The following is a 24,278-nucleotide window of genomic DNA, read 5'->3' on the forward strand; positions in this document are numbered from 1 at the left end:
CACTGCCTTTAGCTTTGATTTTAGTGAAACTTTCCAAATCAAATGAAACACGATTTTCATACCATTGACCATATTTTTAGCTCACACTGGATTTGTGGATTCAGATGGTAAATTTATAGTTCATGTGACTGTTAAAGTAACAAAAATGTTTTAAAAAAAAGCATTATTTGCATCATTGGCATATTTATTACTTTAATGTGTTGATGTAGTGTGGCTCCAGTCCAGGAAATTCTAAAGTCTAAACAAAACATGCAGGTCTTATCGGATATCTCCCGCAGGCTGAAGGAGAGGTGGAGGGAAGGGCTGAGAGAACAAGAGAGGAGGAGAGATTGAATTAAAGATATTTGTAGGGTGGAGTTGAGGTGATAAGAAAGAAACTATTAGGTGAACTGAGAAAGGAGAGATGGTAGAAAGAGAATCCAAGTTGTGTGTGTGTGTGTGTGTGTGTGTGTGTGTGTGTGTGTGTGTGTATTTGGAAAGGAATAAAGAGACCTGCTCTCTTCCATGATGTTTGCTTATGAAGGTGCTGGATGGAACAACACTATTTAGCCTATTAAGAGACAAGCAGACAAAGAGACAAAGAATTTTATTCACTCAGTCTTGTGTTTAACCCTTTGAAGACTGAACCATGAAATAATTGCTGGAAATTTTTCATTTTCATATTTTAGTTTTTCATTTATTTGGATTGTTTATTTAACCTTCTGACATTTTTTTTAATCACGCTAATGATGTAGGAATCTCAGAAACTCATGTATGAAGTATGATACACTAGGCATTAAGTGGTTCTTTAGGTCAATACCGGTCCGTGAGTTGTTTGGTACCGGGACGTGAGAGTTGAGGCTCGGGTGTGAAATTTATGGTTTTCAGGGTTTTTATTGTTAACTCAGTTTCCCTGAGTCTTTTCCTGTGTGTTATGAATACATTTTCATGTACTTTATATTTGTTTTGTAGTTGTGTGTCTTATTTTGAAAGAAATATTTACACGTTACCATAGTGACCAGAGAGCATTAAGATGCAGAGAGGAGGATGCTACTCTCAGTGTTGTTGGAGGACGCTGCTAGTAAAGTTACACAATTACACAGTAAATTCGTGTTTATGATATTTACAAAATACCACAGTTTTTGTCTTGGTCGTATCGTTTTATTTTGTTGTATTATCTGCAACACCTTAAAGGCCGGTCTGTGAAAATATTGTCTGACATTAAACCAGTCCGTGGCGCAAAAAAGGTTGGAGACCGCTGCTCTAAGCGATCAGTGTGAGCAACGGGCAGAACGATTACATTCTCTTCCACTAGAGGGCAGTACTACTACCTGCTCTAATAAAATGGGTTGCCAACTGCCAGTAAAACAGAAGAAGACAAAGTGGAAATTACATAATAGTCATGCTGTGAGTCAATACAATGCAAAATAGCAATAGATAAATATTAGAAAAGAAAACGTAGTCAATCTGACCTGGGTCCTGGAGAAAATTCAGGCTGAGATGAAGGCCCTAGCAAGAGTAGTGGTCAGAAGCAAAAAAGGTATACTGGGGACAAACCGAGACAATTCCACTATGCCTGGTGTGGGGGAAAAATTGTCAATATGCTTTTCGTGAGATTTTTGTTGGTGCCGTGCCGTGTGATTTTTCTAATGTGAAATATGTGCTATGGCTTCAAAATGTTGGGAAACACTGTCGTAGAGGATGTTCTGATTGTTCTCTCTAAAATTGTGTGGTCTTTGTGAAGTGGCCCTATAGAAATATGAATATGAAAATATAAAACTGAATTGAACTGAGTTATTAATTAAGGTTAAAAGTGTTGCGTGTGTATTACTCCATATATTGCCACTGAAAGAGCTGGCAAGTCTTTGATTGGCCGTGTGACCGTGCATATATGCTATGCTCTCGAGACAATTAATGATTCTCAGAGCGGCTTTACTGCCACATTACGCAGTAGCCTTCTTTACCTCGTGTAATTCATTCTCACTGATCTGTGCTACATAATCCAGCGTGAGACGCTGTAGTTTAGTAGAGCTTCAATACAGCACACATAACATGCTCAGCCAATTGTGCAGTGTGACTTTAGAGTGTGACTTTTAAAGTGATGTCTACAGAAAGCTGCAGATCTCACTTTAAGCAACTGCATATTCCAAGTCTGTGTTTGAGTCTAGTTTTGTGACAGTAACGCATAATAGGTTTAATAAACCTAAAATAAATAACAATAATCTAGCAAAGTGAGGAAACAATGGCAAATCTGAGAGATTTAAAGAGAGAGCAGTGTGTAGGTCTGGTCTCCTAATGAGAATCTCACATCCTTTTTTTTCATGTCTCACCCTCTTGTTTTACATCTAAACAAGTGTTACTTCAGAAGAAAAGATAAAGAGCTTTTTTTCATGTTACTGACTGAGTACAGGCCCTCTGTTAAACTCAACAAAATTATAACACACATCTAATTGAACAGTTAGTAAGTCTTGCAGCCAGTTAGAAAACAAGCCCCACAATGAGATTAAAACAATGGAAAACAATGATTTTAAAAATTAATTTCTGTTCTACAGTACTGTGCACCAATTTTGTTACACTAATATATCCACACATGCATATGTAAAACGTATCACAACTTAGCTCTAACACTGGTTGTTTGCTGTTAGCTCTAAAACTTTGCATATTTCAGTCAGGTGTGCAGTGTATTCACTGAGGCCAAATCAGAAATACTTTCAAGAAGCCATTCTTAAAGAAGAGAAATTATGACACGCCAAATTACACAAGAATTGGACTCAAAAGCAGTGACAATGGGTCTTTTAAGTCTACAGCTATCTGTAAAACACGTTGGACCCCCTATCCGGTCGTTAAGTGATGACGTGACGAATCCTACTTCCAGGCCTAAAGTAGTCTGCGTTTAATATGGCTTTTGTGTTGTTAACATGTTTAATGTTATGTATTTTCTTCTATTTGATCTCAAAAAGCTCCTAAAACAGTCAGTGATCACTGTTGACCTCCCTCGGCTTTTATTACCGCTAATCATTTATTTAAGCTCAGTTTTTAAAACCTTAGGATGTAACTACAGCCCAGCCCATGCAGCAGTATATGAATGACTAACCTCGTATTGTGGATGGATTATCTCAGTTGTTCTCCTGGCTGAAGTTTGGTCCTTTTACAGCATCCTGCCATGCGATTACATTTGTTCCTGATCACCGAGAACACTCACGTTAACTTTTATTGAGTGGAAAAAAAGTTAGCTTGTTTATATTATGCTAACATAGCTGTGTCGCTAGCGGTCACGTAGCACATCATTATATACCAGCTAGCCAAACTTCAGTAACCCTACAAACGTCACTGCTGTTTAGTTTTCTGTCTTCATTTATGCTGGAAGTGATAACAGAGCTGTACGTTTTAATTTGTTTCCAAAACCCCGCAGTCAGGACATGCTATATTGTATTTAGATAGAAGCTAGCGAGCTAACTCTGTTTTTGCCTTCCATACTATACTATTTGCATTTATGTTTGCATGTCTAAATAAAACACAGCGTAAAACCTTTGCACAGCACTGTGCATCCCCAGCAAACTTAAAAAAAAACAAACAAAGCATATTTCCAGACATAAGACAAAGTTCGATAATTAAATATCTGCCTGCCTTGTTTGTAGTTACACTTCTTGCATGAATATACGTCCTCCTGCATTCTATGTAAATAAAATGGTTAATATGCAATCCTGCCATCCCCTCCTTATTCTAATATGACTCCATGACTTTAAATGCATTCATGAGCTGTTTAGGAGGCAGCTGTTCTTGATTTGACCTGCTATCTCCTTCTGTGCTTCACCTTTGAGCTTCTCTACATTGGTGCTGGCTGGTAGCTAAATAACTGTCAGCTTTCACTGTTGTCTTGACCTGCTTCACAGTCCATCAGATTTTTCAGCACCAGCTGCTTAATTGAAGGTCAGTGCCTTCAGAATGTCAGGGCTCTTTAGTCTCAATTAAGTTGTTTCCACAGTTCTGTAAATACAAGTGTGCCAGGAACAATAAAGAGGAAGGCGGACAGATTCGGAAATAGAAAAAACTCAGAAAGCAGTAATTTCATGGCAATTAATAGTGTTTGAGCATAGACAGCCAAGGTCTTGATGCATTCTCAATCATCCAGGAAAGTAAATCTCCAAAAAGTTGATTCTCTTCATCTGGACGTAGCGTTTTGTGGGAGAAATCCTTCATCACTCATCCAAATGACTTCTTCAGTCTCAGCTGACTGCAGGTTTCCCCAATCTTATAAACAGTACATTTGCATACTGACTGAAACCAGCCCACTGAAGGAACAATGGGCTGGGAGGTCGGTTCCTTAACCTCCTAAGACCCGAACTCTTCCACGGCATGCATTTTTAATTTCTCTTTGATATTAGGGCTGATTGGGACCTGATGAATGTAAAAACGAAGAATTAGTATTTTATTTATTTTTTACCTAATTTTTGTTTCTGAGAAAAATGAGAGCCACTTATGAGGATATTCGTTTAAAATTTCGATAGAACAGTAGCAGTATAATGTCCTCGTAAGTGGATATCAGGCCCTTGTAGAGCAAAATTGAGTATTTTGGTCTAAATAACCCAAAATGTATGGAAGCCCGTTTCCGCCACTAAAAAAAAAAAAGGATCCATAACTCAAAATTTCGAGTTATTTTCTCGAAATTTCGATTTATTAACTCGAAATTTCGATTTATTAACTCGAAATTTTGAGAAAAGTAACTCGAAATTTAGAGTTAGCGCTGCCAATCAGTAATCTACGTGAATGACGTCATTTCCTTGTTACCCAGAAGCTGAAGCCCTCAGCTACAAACGCTACAGCTAAGCTACCGGTATTACATCCAGTCGTGAATCCACAGATTGCTGAGTGTTTTCAGCCTGGCTTCACAAATGATGAAATCCCTGTGTTATTAGCTGAATCACATGGTGTTACTATCAGCAAACGTACTCGCGAAAGCGCCAATTTGTTGGGATCCGTTTTTGAGTGTGCGTTCCTCTGCGCCATATGCTTCCGGGTAACAAGAAAGCGACCTCGTTCACGTATATTTTTGATTGGCAGAGCCAACTCGAAATTTCGAGAAAAGTAACTCGAAATTTCAAGTTACTTTTCTCGAAATTTCGAGAAAAGTAACTTGAAATTTCGAGTTATGGATACTAGCTTTTTTGTTTTTATTTAGTGGTGGAAACGGGCTTCCATAAAAATGTGATGTCCACATATGTGGACGCCAGATCCTAGGAGGTTAAACTTAATTATGCAAATTCTCATGACCATTGATCAACAACCACTGACCAAAACCCACTGATCAAAGACCACTGATCAATGGCCATGACTACCAGTCACAGAGAGTTGGGGAACTGACCTCCCAGCCCATTGTTCCTTCAGTGGGCTGGGAGTGGACTCATGGATTTTTGATTAGCTGTCTATGAAGTCATAAATTTGAAATACCAAAAAAGTAAAGCACAGTGAAGCTGAATGAAATTATCACTAGTATTCAGGATTTAGTCAAACTGTTTGTGGTACCAGTGGTTTTATTTTGTTTCACTGCCACTTTGAATATTGTAGAATACTCTCTAGATTATGTCCTGCTTTCTCACCTGGCACACGATTGAACTAAGTTGGTTTAAATCATAATCATAGAGCAGAAGCTTCTCCGGGAGCCTTGTTATGTTTTTACCTGCCCTGTGGTATCCCACAAAGGTCCTCTTCTTTTTTCGTCATACCCGTTCACACTAGGATCTAGTTTTAGATGACGCAGCTTCCTCTTTCTTTGCAATGAGGATGGCACCTGGTTCTACCATTGAAGTCCATTAACTCAAAGTCAAAGTGAAAACCCTGGATGTCCTTAAACCTGCACAGGAGCAAAACTGAGCTTCTGTTATTTAATAATTGGTGACGACCTGTGCCACTGATTTATACTTTTACATTTAATCTCTGGATTTAATTTAGACTGTGTAAGTAGTAATAATTAGTTCAGTTTGTAAGGCCAGTTTCTGTTACAGCCAGGTGGCCGGTGTGTCGTGTGGGTACAACGACAGACAAAACATGGAAACAAACTTAAATTTAACCAAGGGTGAGATGTTTATTATTTAGGCTTAACACAAGGATACAAAATAAGGGAAAAAACAGAATGCAAAAGTAACCTAAACTGTGAAAACTACACACACAATAAATACACACGAGGGTGACGAAGGCAGTGGAAACACACGGGGAGCACAGCTGGGATGAATAGACTAATGACACAAGAAAAGGCAAGACTGAACACACTGAACACAGGATGAGAGACTGTCAAAATAAAACGGGAAACACGCAGACACACAGACTTGACAATGGGAACATGGAGACGAAACACAAAGACATGACCTGGGGAAGAAGGGAGCGAGGGACACGGAACGAGAGTGAGATGACGGGCTGGGCAGAACACATGAACAGACGGGGGAGACATGAAATGAAACATGAGGACAGAAGAAGGAGACGATACACAGACATAACTTAAGGAACATACGAAGAGGACACTACAGACTCGCACAGGAAACAGGGAATGACACACTGACAAGAAAACACGGATCATAAGTCTAACTTAACTTGGAACATAACCAGGACTAAACTCCATACTAACTGTAAACACTAGAACTTGAACTTTTCCCAAAAATACCAAAAAGGGATCAAAAGTACAAAAGACACTCAGATTTCTCGGTCAGTGACCCAATACACTGACAGTTTCTTCATGCTCAGGTTTCCAAGATGAAATCATTCCTTTCTTTTGAAGACCTGCGGGCAGTTGAGCTGTTTGAACTGTGGGAAGAAAACATAGCACAAAAAAGCTTTTTGTTTTTTTTAATGTCTGTGATGTAGAGTAACAGAAACGAGCGGTGTCTCATCTTAAAGCCATGATTCCTCCTTTGACAAAATAATTTTCTGCACAGCCATTGATGGGCGTAAATGGACCGATTCTTCTCTGTGCCGTTTTTCTCTACTTGAGCACTCTAAGCACTTCATACAACATGTGTCATTCACACACACATGCATACAATCACTTTTTTTCACTTTCTACCCAACGTTCACACTGATGAACGCACTGAGAACAGCTCAGGTAACATGCTCAAGGGCACCTTGTCATGCAACCTTGTATCAGTGATTGAAGATGCAAGTCCAGTTTACCCAGTTTGCTAAACTTTAGAGAGGGCTTTTTGATTGCAGCATTAAGTGCAGTGTCGTGTGACCCAGGCCCCTCTGCATGCTCATTGCATAGAAAACCTAATTATGTGGCACAAGATGCTGTCTGACAGAAAGTGGGACATCTTGTCACCCTAATAGCTTCTGAATAGACCCACCTATCTGCTGCTGGTCCTCATATCCGGCAGCTGATGTTGGGGGGCATAAATCACAGCAGATAATTGGACACCATCTTAATCAAAGTTCCATCAAAGGATGAGCTACCTGGAGTTTTCCCATGTGTTTCTATCCTAACATGACTCCACGATGCAGTGGGAGAGTGGAGGGTTTGGAATGGTGAAGGGCCTCTGTGTGATTCCCTGAGCGTGCAGCACTACTACAAGATGCTCTGCAGCGAGGGTTTCTGTGGGGGAGGTTTAGCACAAAGCTGTAGCCTTCCCCTTTATCACAGTCAACTTATTTTTAAACTGAAGATGTCTTGTTAAGCTCTGAAGGCAGCAAGGGTTTCTGCAAGTTCTGCTTTTAATGCCACTGGCAGCAAATAAATCACTCATATCCAGCACTGTGTTTCAGACTGATGATTTAGAAACTGGGGGTATGGTTAGCCATTGTCCTATTCTTCATACACAGCATCTGCTACCACAGTTATGGCATTCACATAGTCAAAATAGATCCTTTACATCAAGAAAGGTTAAGGAGGGGGAGGATTTATTTGAGAGATCGCCCATTATCAGGTGTCATTACTCAGCACATGCTCTCTTCTTTGCCATCTCTCTTCTAACTTTTACTCACAGAAGTGAAAAAACCTGGCCTAAACGATCACTAAAAAGTGTGTGCTAGCTTTCTGTCTGTGTATGTCTGCACTCTTACAGTATAATACATGGTTAGCACGCTCCCTAGTCATTCATATCCAGTCGCAGCCTCTCCCCTGCACTGCTCAGGAATCCATCAAATACTGCGCTCCCTCCAGATACCAGCCGGCTGTTCTCATTGTTGATTTGTTTTTATTCTCCCCCCATCCCACTCCCTCGCTCTGTTGCCTGTAGAAATCAGAGCAGTTTCACTTGAGCGGGCGTCTGTAACACAGCACCGCAGTAATCAAGCCGCCTCGCACGTACACGCACGCAAACACCCTGCACACAGCTCAGACCAAGGGAAGTGGGTCAAATGGTTCGTGTCTTGGCAATGGATTGGTCAGCAGAGGCCTGTACAAAGACACACACACTAGCACACTCACACACACACAAGCTTATTTCTCTTCAGCCTGTCCGGAGGTCTGTCTGATGAATAGGTCAGCCCTCTGAGGGGAGGAGAGAGAAAAGCAAGCTAGAGAATGAGCAAAATTCATCATGTGCCATCGCCTACTCACTTCCCTCCACCTCCTTTCATTTTTCCACCTCCCTGATTCCTTGTCTACCCCCCCCCCCCCCCCCCCCCCCCGTGGTGTCTCTCCCCCCCCCCCCCCCCCCCCTCTAATCTTTCTCTCCTGTCTTCCTTATCAATCATAACAGCTTCAGCACTGCTTGTGTTTTGATTTTCTTTCCCCTTTTTTCTTTCTTTTTTTAATAAATCGCCGTGACTTCTTGTCCTGAGTATCTGCAAATGCGCAGTTGGGACTCAAATGATGCACACATGCTCACATACACCTACTACTCTGTGTGTTGTGATAGCAAAGCCTCTTTTCGATGTAGACTTTGACTCCCAGCAGGAGGAACAGGGGTCACTGAAGATCACATCTGTTTATCACCTCCTCTTTCTTTTTCTTTTTTTACTTGGAAAAAAAAGTCAGTCAGTCCACAGCTAGCAGCAGTTTGTGTGCGCACAGGCACTACATGTAAAACTGTGGGAGTAAGATGCATTTCCCGACTGTAGGAAAAACATTACTCCAGATGTTTTTCCAAATTTCCAGTACACTCAGGCTCAGGGAGGGGCGGCCATCTACTGCGACTGGTTGGGTGGAATGGGAGGAAGACAGGACAAAGACATGCTGTGGTAGAGAGCCAGAGATGAATAATAACTATTGATTAAATGCAGAGTGGTGTCTGATGTACAGTGAAAAGGTGAGCGAAGAAGCAACTGACAATGCATCATGGGAAGCCCCTGTCAGCCACCAGCATAGGTGTATTGGAGCGTAACAGAGAGAAATCAGTCACTAGATCCAGGCCTAGATATGTGCTTTGTCAAACAGGAGAGTGTTAAGCCTAACCTCAAACAGATGGTAAACAGGAATCATTATACCCACCTGCTGGTGCGAGCCATGCTTTTGGTGGTTGTGACTGGGTGTGGTTTGTGGTGTAGCTGCACCTCATGGACCAGGTGCTGCATCCACACAGTCATCAGCGAGAGACCGGTGATCAGCATCGCGGAGCACGACGTCCGAGCGGCATTGAGGAGAGTGAGCACAAAGAAAGTGGCGGGGCCAGACGGCATCACCAGCCGTCTGCTGCGCTGCTGTGCTGACCAGCTAGCAAGTGTGTTCACTTCCATCTTCAACGAGTCCCTGGCGAAGTCCGCAGTCTGTGGTCCCCACATGCTTCAAAAGATCCACCGTCATCCCTGTGCCCAAGAACAGCAAACCCTCATCCCTGAACGATTACCGGCCAGTTGCACTGACCTCGGTAGTAGGGCGATCGTGGCTCAAGAGTTGGGAGGTCGCCTTGTAATCGGAAGGTTGCCGGTTCGAGCCCCGGCTTGGACAGTCTCGGTCGTTGTGTCCTTGGGCAAGACACTTCACCCGTTGCCTACTGGTGGTGGTCAGAGGGCCCGGTGGCGCCAGTGTCAGGCAGCCTCGCCTCTGTCAGTGCGCCCCAGGGTGGCTGTGGCTACAATGTAGCTTGCCATCACCAGTGTGTGAATGTGTGGATGACTGGATATGTAAAGCGCTTTGGGGTCCTTAGGGACTAGTAAAGCGCTATATAAATACAGGCCATTTACCAGGCCATTTAATGAAGGTGTTCGAGAGGCTGCTAAAGAGAACATCATCTCCTCCTCCATCCCAGACACCACAGATCCGCTCCAGTTCGCCTACCGACCACCTACGACAACTGAGGAAGTGCAGGGTCTCTCCAGAGATCCTCAGGATTTTCTATGCAGGCGCTGTTAAGAGCATCCTCACACAGAACATCACATCCTGGTTTGGGAACAGCTGTGTGAAGGACCAAAAAGTTCTTCAGAGAGTGATCTGTACAGCTGAACGCTGCTGCAGAATTGCTCTCCCCCCGCTTCAGGACACCTACACCAGGAGATGCCGGACTACAGCAGCGCAGATACTGAAGGACCCGTCCCAACCTGGCAACAAACTGTTCCAACTTCTGCAATCCGGTAGAAGGTTCCGCATCATCCGGGCAAGGACAGAGAGACTCAAGAGGAGCTTCTATCCCCAAGACCCCCCCCCCCCCCTTCCCAGCTGTTTGTGCACCTATGTTTTTGTAACCTGTCCGTGCAGCAAGGCCAGCACGGACAGGTTGAAAACCTCAGTGCACGTATGATCGTATCAGTGAGATCAGTGCAGGAGCTCAGAGGTTCCCCTGGATTACGGGGGGGGAGGAAATTTACTGCTGATGCAGAGGTTTCTGAGTGAGCTACGTTCATCTACTGCAGCAAGTGACACCCGCTGCTATAGATAGCAATGAAACTTGCAGGTCAGAATATGGTGTGAAATGAAGTGGAGCTGATGCATTGTTTGGGAGGTTGTGGAGTAGCTTTAAGCTGGGTTTGCTGTTTATGGTATAAGAGTCAACCTCAGCATAGAATGCCCTCCACTGCTTTTTCATTTCCACACAGTACTTTATTTACAGCTGTCCACATGAACCATTTTAGCTCTTGTGGCCTGCTAAGTGTGTGCTACATGAAAGGAGAACTTCGGACAATGCCCCCACTGATTTTCCTACCACTTCACTGAGTTCATGTTTGGGGAAATAGTGTATCTATTTATCTGAGGCGCTGGAAGAAGCTTGGGAGAGTAATTAAGATGGGTTCAGGAGTTTCATATGCCATTGATTTTAATTTCAGTATGTTTCCATAGGCCCACCCTGTTGCCTTTACAATTTTCTACACCTTATCTGTAGTCTTATCTTTCCACTCTGTTTTTTGGTTTTTGTTTTTATTTTTACATTTTAAGTCATTAAGTCTTTTACTCTGTCCTGCCTCACGTTTACACTTTGGATCGTTTAGGATCGATGGCATTGTTCCACCTTGCATATGCACGCACGCACGCCAAACTTAACGAATTAGAAGTTTCTTCCTTTAACTTTTTTTTCTTTGAGCTGGATAAAACTGGTGTGACAACAGCTGTTCATTTGATTAGGCAACTTCTGCAATCTCCAGCAGGAGTTACAGTGCCGGGCATGAGCAGCCCAGTTCATCAGATGACATTAAAAGTGGCGGACCGCATTGCCCTTAAGGTAACACTTATCCCAGCTTTAGCGGCATTAGCATCATGTTAGAGCTAGCTGACGCGTCGCGCCTGTCCTCCAAGGGTTGGCTTAATGTTGGTGCTCAGGCTCATGGCAGCACAAGTGGCTTGTGGCTTCAGCTCCGAGCTTAATTAAATGTCACTGGATACATGACGGAACAATACGCTAACTTTTTGTCATAGCTGGGGTGTGTGGGTGTGTGGTGATTGTGAGCTAGCTCATGACATCTTACCAGAAGCATCTACTCAGCCTCGCCTTTTTCACCATATAGTCTTCCTGTCCATAAATCACCTCCAGCAGCCACAGCTGGGGAAATATCTCACTGGGGGGAATATTTATACTCGAGTGTTTATATATAGGCTCAGCTTAGCTGTGCTTCAGTTAGAGATGGATCTTAACAGTTAATACAGTTAAGTGCTCTTGATTGAGACTGTGCTCATGCAGAAGGGTTACGTACATCATGTATATTTCTCTGGTTGGCTTCAACCTTCAGAAGCTCTCAGAGCAGCTGCCAAGCATGACTGAATAGATCAAAGGAGCGGGAAACTGAATGGAGGGACGAGAGAGCGAGATAGAAAGAGATGTTCAGATGTTCATACTCAAGGCAAATCCCCATTGTGTGTCAAATCCAATTTCATAACCTGCAATGGCAGAAACAAGCGGTGAACAAAACACTGACGTGTCACGTCACCTTTTAAGCTGATACAGCGAACTTATTAGCAGATGATTACGCAGCCAGCGACACTGCCCACCTGATGAATGCAAATGTTCCCTCTCTTGCCTCTCACTGTGTCTGCGTGAGTGGCTTTGTGGGGCTTTTTCACTAACGGCAACTATACAGTGATGTTGATATTTATTTTCAATTTGCCATCAGAACCTGAGCAATTCATGTCCATGCAATTTTGGTAGCTTAGCTGATGAGAGTTTTTAGGATGGATACAACGACACAGTGTTTTAAGGCTGTTATTCACTAATTGCCTCATTTAGATTCATGATTAGGCAGAAGGAAAAAGGGGTCATTAGCGAAAAAGCCTAAGGTTGTTCATATTTGCCTCACAGATTTGGAGCTGCGCCTGATTTGAATGGCACTGGGGAGGGGGGTGGGGGGTCCAAAAAATATCTTCAGGCTAATGATGATGAAGGGAAATGAAGCAGGGAGAAGGAGTGTGTGAGATGCTTTTCAGTAGCCACTGTGTCGTTTAATTTTCATGCAAGTCCCCTTTTGTCCGCCGATATGCTGCAGATTCATGTCTACCTTCCATCCTTGCTCCATCCCATCTACATGACAGAACCATTTTCATTTGCAACAGACACAGTGACAGAATATTGATTGTCTGAGCTGTTTTTTCTCCTCCCTGTGCGCATCATTCTTGTCAAAGCTTCCATCAAACATCCAGTTGTCTTTTGTTTTTTTAGCTGTTCTTAATCTCATGAGGAGGAGGGATTTGTATGGTTGTGGGGGTTTGTGGGGGTTTTCTTGTTTTTTGGTTGGCTTCTTTTTGTGTGTGCATTTTCTTTTGTCTGTCATCTCTCCCCAGCGGTATCTCTAAACAGCCAGCCCGCATTGTTCTTTTCAGCTTCAGTAACCCTCTCCATTAACCCTCCTCTTCATTAGGAACCAATTAAAGTGGTAGATGCTCATTGCCAAGCAGCAGTAAGAGGATGTAAAATAATGGGATAGATACAAACTGCACTGCACTTGAACCAAAGGAGAGCAGAGACTTACCAATTTGCCAATTTCTGGAGTTCAGGCCAAATGCAGCAATGCATTTTCTATGCATTTTACACAAGTTAAGCTACATAACTTCCTCTGGGATTCTGAAACCATGATGTAGACAAGCTCACGTCGAATGCTGAGGCAGAGAGACGGGAAAGGTTCAGTTACTAGATTAATGTAAGACAAACAGCCATACGTGTCACAGAGATATGTGGTTCATAAAAGGCATCTCATCCCTGATAAGAAACGTAGAACAAAGGGGAAAACACATCCTATACATTTCTCTCAAAATGCTGCTAGTGGCATTGCTCTGCATGCCAGCAAGGTGCTGGAGTAACCAGATGAGATGGTGTTCACTTTTCATGGTGAAGCCAAAGCAGGCAGAAGAAAACAATCAACTGGTGACACCATAGCACCTTCACACATATGCTGCAGCTGTCACTTTTATCAGCGTTCAAGACAGAGCCATATGTGAGAATGCACATGTGCACTTCAGTGAGATCATATCATCAATCTTTTAAGCCACATGACAACAGAGCAGCTAAATGTCCGAGCGAGCTAACGGTGACTGGCGTCTCCTGTGCGTTCTGTCCCGACAACAATCCTATACCAAACGGAGTATTTCCTTTTGAAGTTTCTAAGGAGTTTTTTGAACTGGAACATGGATCCAACTCCAACTTCTCTGAGCAAGTACTTGGTGACAGTGGAAAGGAAAACCTCTCTTTTGATTGGCAGAACCGATAGAGGAGGGGCAGCCACCTGCTGCTCACATCAGTTGTAACTACACTGATGCCACCTAAAACTTGGAAATGTTTAATGAGAACAGTCACCACTCTAGTATTATAAAAGTGACAGAAAATAATAAAATATATCCCGTTTTTTAAGACTAGGTTCTTCTTAAATTAGCGTGGCCAGAGGGCAAAATCTCTTCTACTTAAATGGTACTTCTTAGGTAGTACAGCTACTCCTTTATTTTCCATGAGTCGACACAGAAGATGGATCTGCATGTTTGATTTGACACAGTTTTTACATCTAACACACGCCATCCCATTTATCCAGGCTAGGTGTCGCCACTCAGACAACACCTTCAAACCATTTTTTATTTTATTTTAAAGTTTTAAAAAAATGTATTAATTTTTTTAATTTGTAACCACCAAGACTGCTTCAGAGAATTCTGTCTTCTGTTTTGATGTGTCATCAAAGGAGAGGTGGCAGTGACTGTGGATGTGACGTCAGTTATAAATTGGTTTACAGTCAACTTTGTCACATGGTGCCGTTCGCCAGGCCCCACATGGCAGTTATAATGGAGCCCTCAGTCAAGCTCAGGCACCCACAACAAAATTGACTTCATCAAGAATGCAGGCTGTGCACATTCAGAAACGGGCTTGTCACGGGAGCTAACACCCACGCCTGAAACACGTAATTGTGAGGATAACTGGTGTTAATTGGGAAATGTACATTGCGCATCAGTAGGATGTGCAAAGTCAATAATTGTTGGTCTTTTGTTTTGTCTTTACATATTTAGATATGTAAAGTGTTTAAAGAAAAGTTTCCTATCAGTCACATTGACAGAGAGATCCATGTGTCCATACGCAACGGTCTCTGTTTTTAAAGATCATCATTTGCTGCATGCTTTTGATGTTAGAATCAGCACACCAGCAGAGATCTGGAGTCGTGGGCAGGAAACACAGGCTTCAGAAAGTTTCTGTGCAGCCTGTTGAGGGCAGAAGGTTAGGCTGTATATTACATGTGAAATATGTGATCAAAGAGTTTTTCATTTTTACTTTTTAATGAAAACCAACACCTACTGAGTTGTCACTTTCAGGCCTGTGAAAGGGCAATATGAGACTTGATTTACAAAATGCTTTGATTTTACTTGAGGGTACGCAGCTGACTGGTTGGATGGAATTGCACGCGAGGTGGTGTAATTTTCAAAGGAATCACAGGGTATCAATAAGCTGAATACTGTGTGTCTTGCTCTTGATGCGGGGGGTCTAATTTCCCCCCTCAAGTTGAACCCAGTGTGGCCTTTAGTGAAATAAAAAGAACACCCCTGTCCTAAATGCACAGTTGTCTTCAGCTGCAAAAAGTATTGGCCTAATGTTACACTCTGTATACAACACTGCACCACTTCTGCTCATCTCCAAACTCTCTCTCTCTGTCTGTTCTCTGTGTTTTCAGATCTGAAGAGGGAGGCCAGTATCTGCCACATGCTGAAGCACCCCCACATTGTGGAGCTGCTGGAGACCTACAGCTCAGATGGGATGCTCTACATGGTGTTTGAGTTGTAAGTCCCAGGCTGTGATTCAGCAAACACACACAAAATTCCTCACACCAACACATATGTAGGCTGAAGATAGGTAATGGGGGACGGGTGTCACAGTGGGGCACATCTGTAAGAGAATGCGTAGTGGGGATGGTACAGAGGAAAGAGGACACAGAGCAGAAGGATGACAGTGTGAGGAGGGCGTGGAGAGAAAGTGAACCCTGCAGTGGTTTTATGTAATCAAAGCTGATATGAAAAAGCTTGTTAGATGAGGGTTTTTTTGTGGGGGGGCAGTGTGCAGAGGATGAGTGCAGTCTATATATATATGAGGGGAGGGGGGAGAAAAAAAAGATGAGATTAAGATTTCACACTTGCTGCTACTTCCAGCTTTTCCAAGAGCTGCATCATCCCCTGGAGCTCCTCCCAGCCTGCTCCGTATCTTCATCTTTCTCCTCTTCCAGAACTAATTCCTTTATCATTTAATTCTGTTATCGCTGAGCAGGCGAACGCTCGGGTTTCGTGCGTAGTTCTATCACATGGCTTGGTGCACCGGGAGAAAACTTTCAAGGATATGCAGACGAGCGCCATTTAAAGAGATTTTCATGGTTTTTGGAGCTCATTTGCACACACACACACACACACACACACATACACACACTGACACGCTCATGAGACCACAGGCAGATATCGGAGCGCTACGGGCCTTGGAGAGGGGAATGGATATGGGAGTAAATGCAGTGGATAAATGTGGAGGGCCTCGTGCCGCTCTTTTTCTCAGGTCTCACTCCTCACTAATCACAGAGGCTAAAATGTGAACGTGGTGCGTAATAGGAGTGCAGAAAAATATGGATGTGCTGTAGCCAAGTCCTACATCAGAGTCCTGTTTAATTGGCACAGAGACTAAGTGACAATAAAGAATAGGCTTCCAGTAATTGGGAACAGAGCAATTATGAGAGACGGGATCAGCTGTGGCTAAATGGCCTGGCTGCAATTGTGTGCGAGTTGTGTGCATTTGATGATTGTCATTCCATCATCTGTATATGTGTGTGTTTTTTTTTAAAACAGCCACCTAAGGAAGACTGAGCCTGTGCGCAAAGGCCTAATTGCCTTAAAGTCTGCTCCCAGCAGCTTAATGATCGCGAGCGCACCGCTTTCCTGTGCATTGAGACGCTGTGGCCGGAGCCTTGTTTCAGCTCGGTTGAGGAGCGGTCGTTTTTAGAGCCGTGCTGTTATTGTGAATCCCTCCAGAGGGCTTTCATGAATGCATCACCATTACAGCAACAGCTCCTCCTCCTGAACACTTGGATCATAGTGGGGAGCTCCATGCAAATGCTATCATCACTGTGAAAAGAACATGATTGCTTATGATTTACAAAACTGAACCTCGCTTTAGCGTGTAAACTATAAAATTAACCGATTTTATGTGACAGTCAGCAAAAATCCTTCATTTCACTCATTCCCATCCAAATTCATTCAAGAGAATGAATGTGCACCAATATGGAGTTTTGCCTGTTTTCTCTATGCATAAGCTGCAGAACAAGTCTAGTCTTGTGATGTCAGAGCACGTGATCTAACCTCTTGTTCAATGGGAAAATCTAAGATGCAATTTATTTATACCAGATTTTGGGAAATCGTTTCAATTATTGGAAATAATTTCCCCGTTCACAAATTTGGTTATAGCAGATTAAAAAAAAAAGTATAACAAATAGCTTAAATATGCTGACCAGTATGTAGCTCAATAAATTAGAATGCAGTGTGGCCAAACCAGGAACTAAATCTAATCTAAACTCTAAATAAATACAAGGCAGTAAAATCAGAGTAAAAATATTAATGTATTTCACAGTTAACTAAGCAGAAACAGAATAAAAATTCACTACACACACCCGTGTAAGAGTCATTACCTCCTCCAAGGACGTATTCACTGTTAGGCTGCTCGACATGACTGAATGTTTTTGGTAGTATTTGTTATTATGTCTGTAAACATGAGAGCTTAAAAATGTTTGAATGAATTCTGATCAAACTTTGTAGGTGTGTAGAGTGGGCTCATGTTAACAATCTATTTGTGTGTGCATTACATCCACTGAGATCTTCAAGGTCAGCTTCATGATTTATTGGTTAAAAATGGTCAAAAAAATATTATAAAAACTATGATTCTTGCAAGTGTGGTGTTGACTTATAGAATATACTGTATAAAGTTTGTCTTTAAACATAGTGTTTTTTCCTAGTTAGTTAGAAACATAATTTAGTGTAATATTAAATAATAATAATAAGTTATTAGTTATTGGCATCCAGTCATTTACAAATCTTTACCTATTATTCATTACCTACTCACAAACGTTTTTCTAAAAGTAAATACTGTTCAGAGTGTGAGCTGCATTGGTGGAAGTTCTTGTTTGATATTTGTTAGAGTTGTTCAATGAGATATGAAAGATATTCAGAAGCCTTGAATCAGTTTGTTAGAGAACGTGCTGACTGTCCACTGAGTGGTGTAGAAGGCTGTCAGGACTATCCGTGATGGATATCAGTTTGTTCAGTGTCCTCCTCTACATCTCTGCTCTGATGCAGACTCAGCAGACTACAGCAAAGTGTACGCAGCAGTTTGATGGAAAATCTCTAACATTTTCAAGAATCTTGACTTCTTTAGGAAATCGAGATGGCTCGTCGCCTTCTTCTGTACAGTCTCTGTGTTAGTCTTCCAGTACAGTGTGTTGATGTGCTGTCCCAGGATAGACGCAGGCTGTTGTGGGACAGCTGATCACCATCTCTCTGGTAGTTTTTACATTTAGAAGTATTTCTGCTACACCACGCCACCAGTAATGCTCTATATCCTTCAATTATACGTCTAGCAAGTTGTTGTTTTTCCTAAGTATTTGACAATCATAAGTTTTCTTATTTTCTTATTGTTGCTTGAAGCTTATCAACGTCATCATCCAGTCACTGATCCAAACTACCTGAGGCCCAACACTGACTGCGTAGAATTTGCTCATTAGGTACAGTCACCAGAGACTGTCTGCTGATGCAGACATGGACAGACTGCTCGTCATTCCTCTTATACTTTCTAGTGCAGTCTCTCCATGGAGAAGACAAAGAAAAGAAAACTGGCAGGCACAAAGTCTCCTCAGAGCCTCGTGCTTACCATTTGAAGATGAAATTTAAGTCACTTGTGGAGCGTAGCACTCACTAACATGGAATCCATGACACGCCTTGAATTCTTAGTCTATATGGCTATGGGTTTAACTGATAGGGCAGCTCAACATGGCTTAGGTGGAGCTGAAATCCCTTATTGGGACAGGAGATTCAATCCAGAGGCTCCTGAAAATACAATTGAGTTATTTATTACAAAGCGGTTTGTGAATATTTGCAGTGGAGCCTCTTTATATTATATTATTTAATTTTTATTTATTCATTTATTAAAGAAGTATGTCTTGTTCAATGTTACAAAAATCCCTGACATCAAGTAGAATTCTAATATTTGGATAAACACTTACAAACATTCAGAAAAGTCGAGTACTACAAACAGAAGACGTTCTACACAGGAAAAAGTAGGTGAAAATACAGCAAAAACGTAGACTGTATTCAAAAGATGGACATAGCCACCACAGCATCATTCAACGGTCATTTTAAACCGTCAAGTTTAAAGTTTATATGAATCAGATGTACTAAGTGTACGATGTGTCTGACTGAGAAACTCACAGCATGCTCATACGTTTGCAACCTGTCAGTCAAAAAGTAGCCAGGCGACAAATCACGACCTGCTTCACTTTCGTTTTAGTTTAAATAGGACATCGAGTGATAGATACGATTTAAAACTGGTGAATGAGACCATAAACAAATCAGGAAAGTCTTCACCGAGATCACAGGTCCGATTGTATAGCTGACTACATCTTTTATATACTGTCTGTACTTGCTTTGATGTTCTTGGTGGGGTACTCTGACCTGCTGAGCTAACCTTTTTTCATGAGATAAGATCGGCTTCATTTATCTCCGTATTTATCTGTTTATAGTAATATTTTATGGGTCTTTTACTGTATTTAAATATTCCCTCAGGGTTTCAAATAAGGTTTAGGTAAAATGTTTTTGTATATTTTATTAATCCCCTGTAGGAAATTACTCTCTGCATTTAACCCATTCACTCAGTGAAGCAGAGTATAGGGACGGTACCTTGCTCAGGGGTACCTCAGGATTTGAACCCCTGATCTTCCTACTGAGCTATCTCCTCCCCCAATAATGGTGCTATGAAATACACTTTTCTACTTCCTAACTCTTAATAGTTTCAGAAGAGAATGCTGAAGCATAGCAGAGGCTTACAGAAATATTACCAGCATCATAGCAGCTTTTTTTGTGCTACATGTAGGCGAGCTGGTCCAGCTGTGCCTACCTCAACTCGCAGACGCTAAACACAATTACTGCTACTGACCTGTTTCTCCCATTTCACCTTCACAGCCAATCACAAAGAAGCGCAGCACTTGAAGTTTTAATAAGAATAGCCTTTCCTTCTTACTTGTATTTGTGGCCTGACCTTCATGCTAGTCTGACCCTCTCTCACCGTGAGTCTCTTTCTAATTTCTGTGTGTGTTAGTATGGATGGAGCGGACCTGTGTTTTGAGATCGTGAAGAGGGCAGACGCTGGCTTTGTCTACAGTGAAGCCGTGGCCAGGTGAGATTTTATGGCTTTGATTTACTTCCCTAAAAGGCTTCCTGATGCTTTTTTAAAATTATTTGAATCAATATTTGCAACCATGATTTACACAAACACTTAACTCTGATGTAACAATGACCTTGCACTTTTTTTCTCTCTCTCTCCCCCCCCCCCCCCCCCCCCGCTTAGTCACTACATGAGACAGATCCTCGAGGCGCTACGCTACTGCCACGACAACAATGTCATCCACCGAGATGTCAAGGTATTTTTCATCTGCTTAGGTGTCCAACTACGAAGTGCAGCAGCCCACATTTGAAAGTTCAGTTGTTTCTGTTGTCACGTGTGTTTAAATGCAGTTTATGTTATTACATTTTCCTGCATTTTGGTGATGCATACTAAGTGATTAGACTTTTATCTAGTTTTGTCCAGTTTTGCTGTTTGCTAAATTAGAATTGTTGTGGCTCTGGATTGGCTTGTCTTAAATTTCCAATCCAGCTTAAATGGCCTGTATTTGTATAGTGCTTTACTTAGTCCCTAAGGACCCCAAAGCACTTTACACTACATTCAGTCATCCACCCATTCACATACTGGTGATGGCAGCTACATTGTAGCCACAGCTGCCTGGGGCGCACTGACAGAGGCGAGGTTGCCAGACACTGGCGCCACTGGGCCCTCTGAACACCACCAGTAAACAACAAGTGAAGTGAACGGGTGAAGTTTCTTGCCCAAGGACACAACGACCGAACCGGCAACCTTCCGATTACAAGACGAACTGCCAACTCTTGAGCCACGATTGCCCCGCTAAATACTTTTTGGATTGTTGGCCACGCAAAACAATTGGGTAGGTTGGGTGGTTGTACAGTTGACAAAATTCTTGACCTCCCCAAGTTTATTGAATCCTTGCAGCGCGGAGGCAAAAGCAAACATTTTCTATAAATGGGAATGGTGCAACATCAACTGTTAAACGTGTGACCGATTTATTTTTTTTGCCCATAAGTAAGTTTGCTAATAATGTTGGTTGAAGCTAAGAGAAGCAGTCAACGGAAAAAATAATAGCGCTGCTTTAAAACATTTTATTTAAATTTAAAAAACCCACAATGGTGGCGAGGGAAACAAAGAGTAACTGGCTTCTTTTTCACAGGCCGTTTCAGTGTTTATCTGTCTCACACACTCGACCAAACAACAAATACAAAATTAAACAAAAAGGTAAAAATCAAAATGTCTCTTCCAGCAAACATAAAATAAAAAAAAATCTCTGACGTAAAGTTAAGTCTTTTGTGCGCATCTCAAATAAATAAATGAATAATCCAAAAAGTAGCTATATTAATACTGAAACAAACAAGAAAAGAAGGTAAAATATTCCCTCCAAACAAAACGTATAAATTCTAAATGTGCAAATCAGTTTATATCGCCTGTCGTCATTTACTGGACTGACAAATGCCGGTTGGAAAATTTTTAAATATCGCCCAACCTTAATCCTCCTACAGTGTTGGTCAGGTTGTGTACGTGAAACACATACACAGTAACTACATGGTGGGTCTTCACCCAATTTTTGCTTAAGGTCACATTTGTTGTTTTACTTTTTGTACGTTCACATATATTCAACCTTTTGGTGACCGTATTTACTACTCACCACATAGTTTTTATACTTCTGAGTGAAAACACTTTCGACTGGTGGTGAATGACATTAGTTTCGTCCTGGATTTGACTGTTTGTCACCCATGTCAACTTCTCAATACACTTTCATTTTCACAATGACAAGCAAAGTTTCGCATTCTTTTTTGTACTTCACACTAGGGCTGGGCGATATGACCCAAAATTCATATCTCGATATTTTTTAGCTGGATGGCGATATAAGATATATATCTCGATTTTTTTTTTTTAAAGCCATAAGTTAAGAACAAAAAGAGAGTTCTTAGTCACACTGTGTCCCAGATGTCACACCGGCATTTTTATTTATATACAGCGTAGATGTACATGAAGAAATTACTCAAAAATAAATTATCAGCATTTATTAAATAATCATGGTCCATAAATAAAAGAAAACAATGTTGTTTTTGTGCATAACAAAAAGCTCACAATTGTGCAGTGAAAATGTAAACTAATAGACGCTGAGCATAATAACAAAGAGACAGATTTCACAGCTGCACCACGTCTCTGAACAGGTGCCATTTGTGGTCCTTATACACACACAGTACGTATCACTCCGCGAGGCTCCTCCCCGGTAGCTGTAATCCTCCGACAATCCATCAAGCGGTGCAGCTCCGTAGCTTAGCAAAGTCATATTAAAACATTTTTTGACAGATTGCTGAGCGCTGTGTACCACATAAAATCGGTTCGCGGTCAGTAAGCACAACCAGAATTCATACATAAGGCGCATTGTCGATTTTTGAGAAAATGAAAGGATTTTAGGCCGTGCAGCCCCTCCGGGCTGCATGTCGTTAGCGCGGTTAGCTCGCTAACACGTTGACGCCGTCCAGCCCCACGCACGGTAACTCGCTAATGGAGATTTTCCGCTTTCATCTTGTCATTGCCTGCAGGTGAAGCTATGGGGGAGGCGGAGTTGTGTTCAGTGAAGGAGAGGCGAGGCCGAGTAACGTTGCGTAGAGACAAAAGTGGACGAAAGAGGCAAACCTGCGGCTCCACAAGTATAATCATAACGTAACATAGACTATATCGATATAAACGATATTGTCACATTTTATATCTCGTATGAAAATATATCGATATTTTTAAAAAACTCGATATATCGCCCAGCCCTACTTCACACAGTTCATTAACCTGTAAGTCGTGGTGGGTCATAATCTGGGTCAGCCGCAGCATTATTGGCATTCTGGTTAAGTATGCTGTTTTGACAGCGTTTGGCTAGCTGCTTGTTTCCTACTACCTATCAACAAGCTCTGTAACCATTTCAGACCGGACGAGCCATTTGCTCGAGTTTTGAAAGCTAAGAGACACGCTTTATCCTGTCTTCCTTTGTTCTCTCCAACCAGTTGCGGCAGATGGCCACTCCTGACCTGGTCCTGCTGGAGATTTCTTCCTGTTAAAAAAAAGGGTTTTTCTTCCCCACTGTCACCAAACGTTTGCTCATAAGCGGTCATATAATTGTTGGGGTTTTCTCTGTTATTATATATTATTGTAGGGTCTTTACCTTACAATGTAAAGGGCCTTGAGGTGACGCTTGATGTGATTTGGCGCTATATTAATAAAATGGAATTGACTTAAATGTTTGTCCATTTTTGCTCAGTAAAGGAGTTCAGAAGCTTAATGACACAAGTTCTCCTTTTTCAGGTTTTTCATTTCGTAATGCACCAAAATTTAAATGGATCTGAATGTGCAGACGGCCACTTTAGAATCTCTTCTATGACAGAGCCATGTTGTTGGGGTTCATGCAGAATGTGGTTTAGCATTGTCTGGCTAAAATAATTAATGTCTCGCCTGAAAGGTGTTTGGGTGGGAACATATAGGTCTGCAAAACCTACGTATACCATTCAGAAGTAAATTCACCTTCCCCTGGTACATTCGCAGATGCTGGTGTAAGCCCACAGAGAACAGCTATGATTTCTAAAAGGAATCTTTAAAAAAAAAAAATGTATTGGTTATCGTCACGGACAGTTTTTCACTTTGCTTAGTTATCTTAAATAAACTCAGGCCCACAGAAGATGTGTTTCTGGCTCTGATTTATCCAGTCTACTTTTACCTTGCAGTCATGGATGCATTAAGTGACGTTCAATGACGGTGAGTTTTTGAGCACATGGTGTAATTTTAAGGTTGGAATTGTTTTCGGTCAATGCTATAGGCCACAGTCGATCAAGTGTTTCACAGCCTTCATTACAGAGTTTGGGTTTTCTTAATATTTCATTGATGTTATATACCGGAGATGATGAAATCCTCAAGTTTTTTTTTTGTTTGTTTGCGTTGATGAACCGATTGTGAGATTTTCCACTATTTGTTTTATCAGTAGTGCACAAGCAGTCGTACCCCTCTCCCAGTGAATGCTGGTATCAAATTGGAAATAAGGAAACATTTTTCACGTTTTAAACGTTTGATACGTTGTCCTTGTATTGCTTTCAAGTACATTTTGGG

The 24,278-nt window shown here is 41.8% G+C and overlaps 1 protein-coding gene across 20 annotated transcripts in view; it reads left to right on the plus strand.

The window, feature by feature from the left end:
- caska (calcium/calmodulin-dependent serine protein kinase a) overlaps positions 1 to 24,278 on the plus strand; it is a 161,575-nt gene that overhangs the window by 57,115 nt on the left and 80,182 nt on the right. For all 20 annotated transcript variants that reach the window (XM_082509342.1, XM_082509331.1, XM_082509346.1 and 17 more), the window contains exons 3-5: positions 15,469 to 15,574; positions 20,133 to 20,210; positions 20,382 to 20,454. In XM_082509342.1, the coding sequence (XP_082365468.1) occupies positions 15,469 to 15,574; positions 20,133 to 20,210; positions 20,382 to 20,454 (257 nt within the window). The remainder of the gene's footprint in view (positions 1 to 15,468; positions 15,575 to 20,132; positions 20,211 to 20,381; positions 20,455 to 24,278) is intronic.

This window comes from Aulonocara stuartgranti (genome assembly GCF_965226115.1).
Source record: "Aulonocara stuartgranti genome assembly, chromosome: 16".
NCBI classification, from domain to species: domain Eukaryota; kingdom Metazoa; phylum Chordata; class Actinopteri; order Cichliformes; family Cichlidae; genus Aulonocara; species Aulonocara stuartgranti.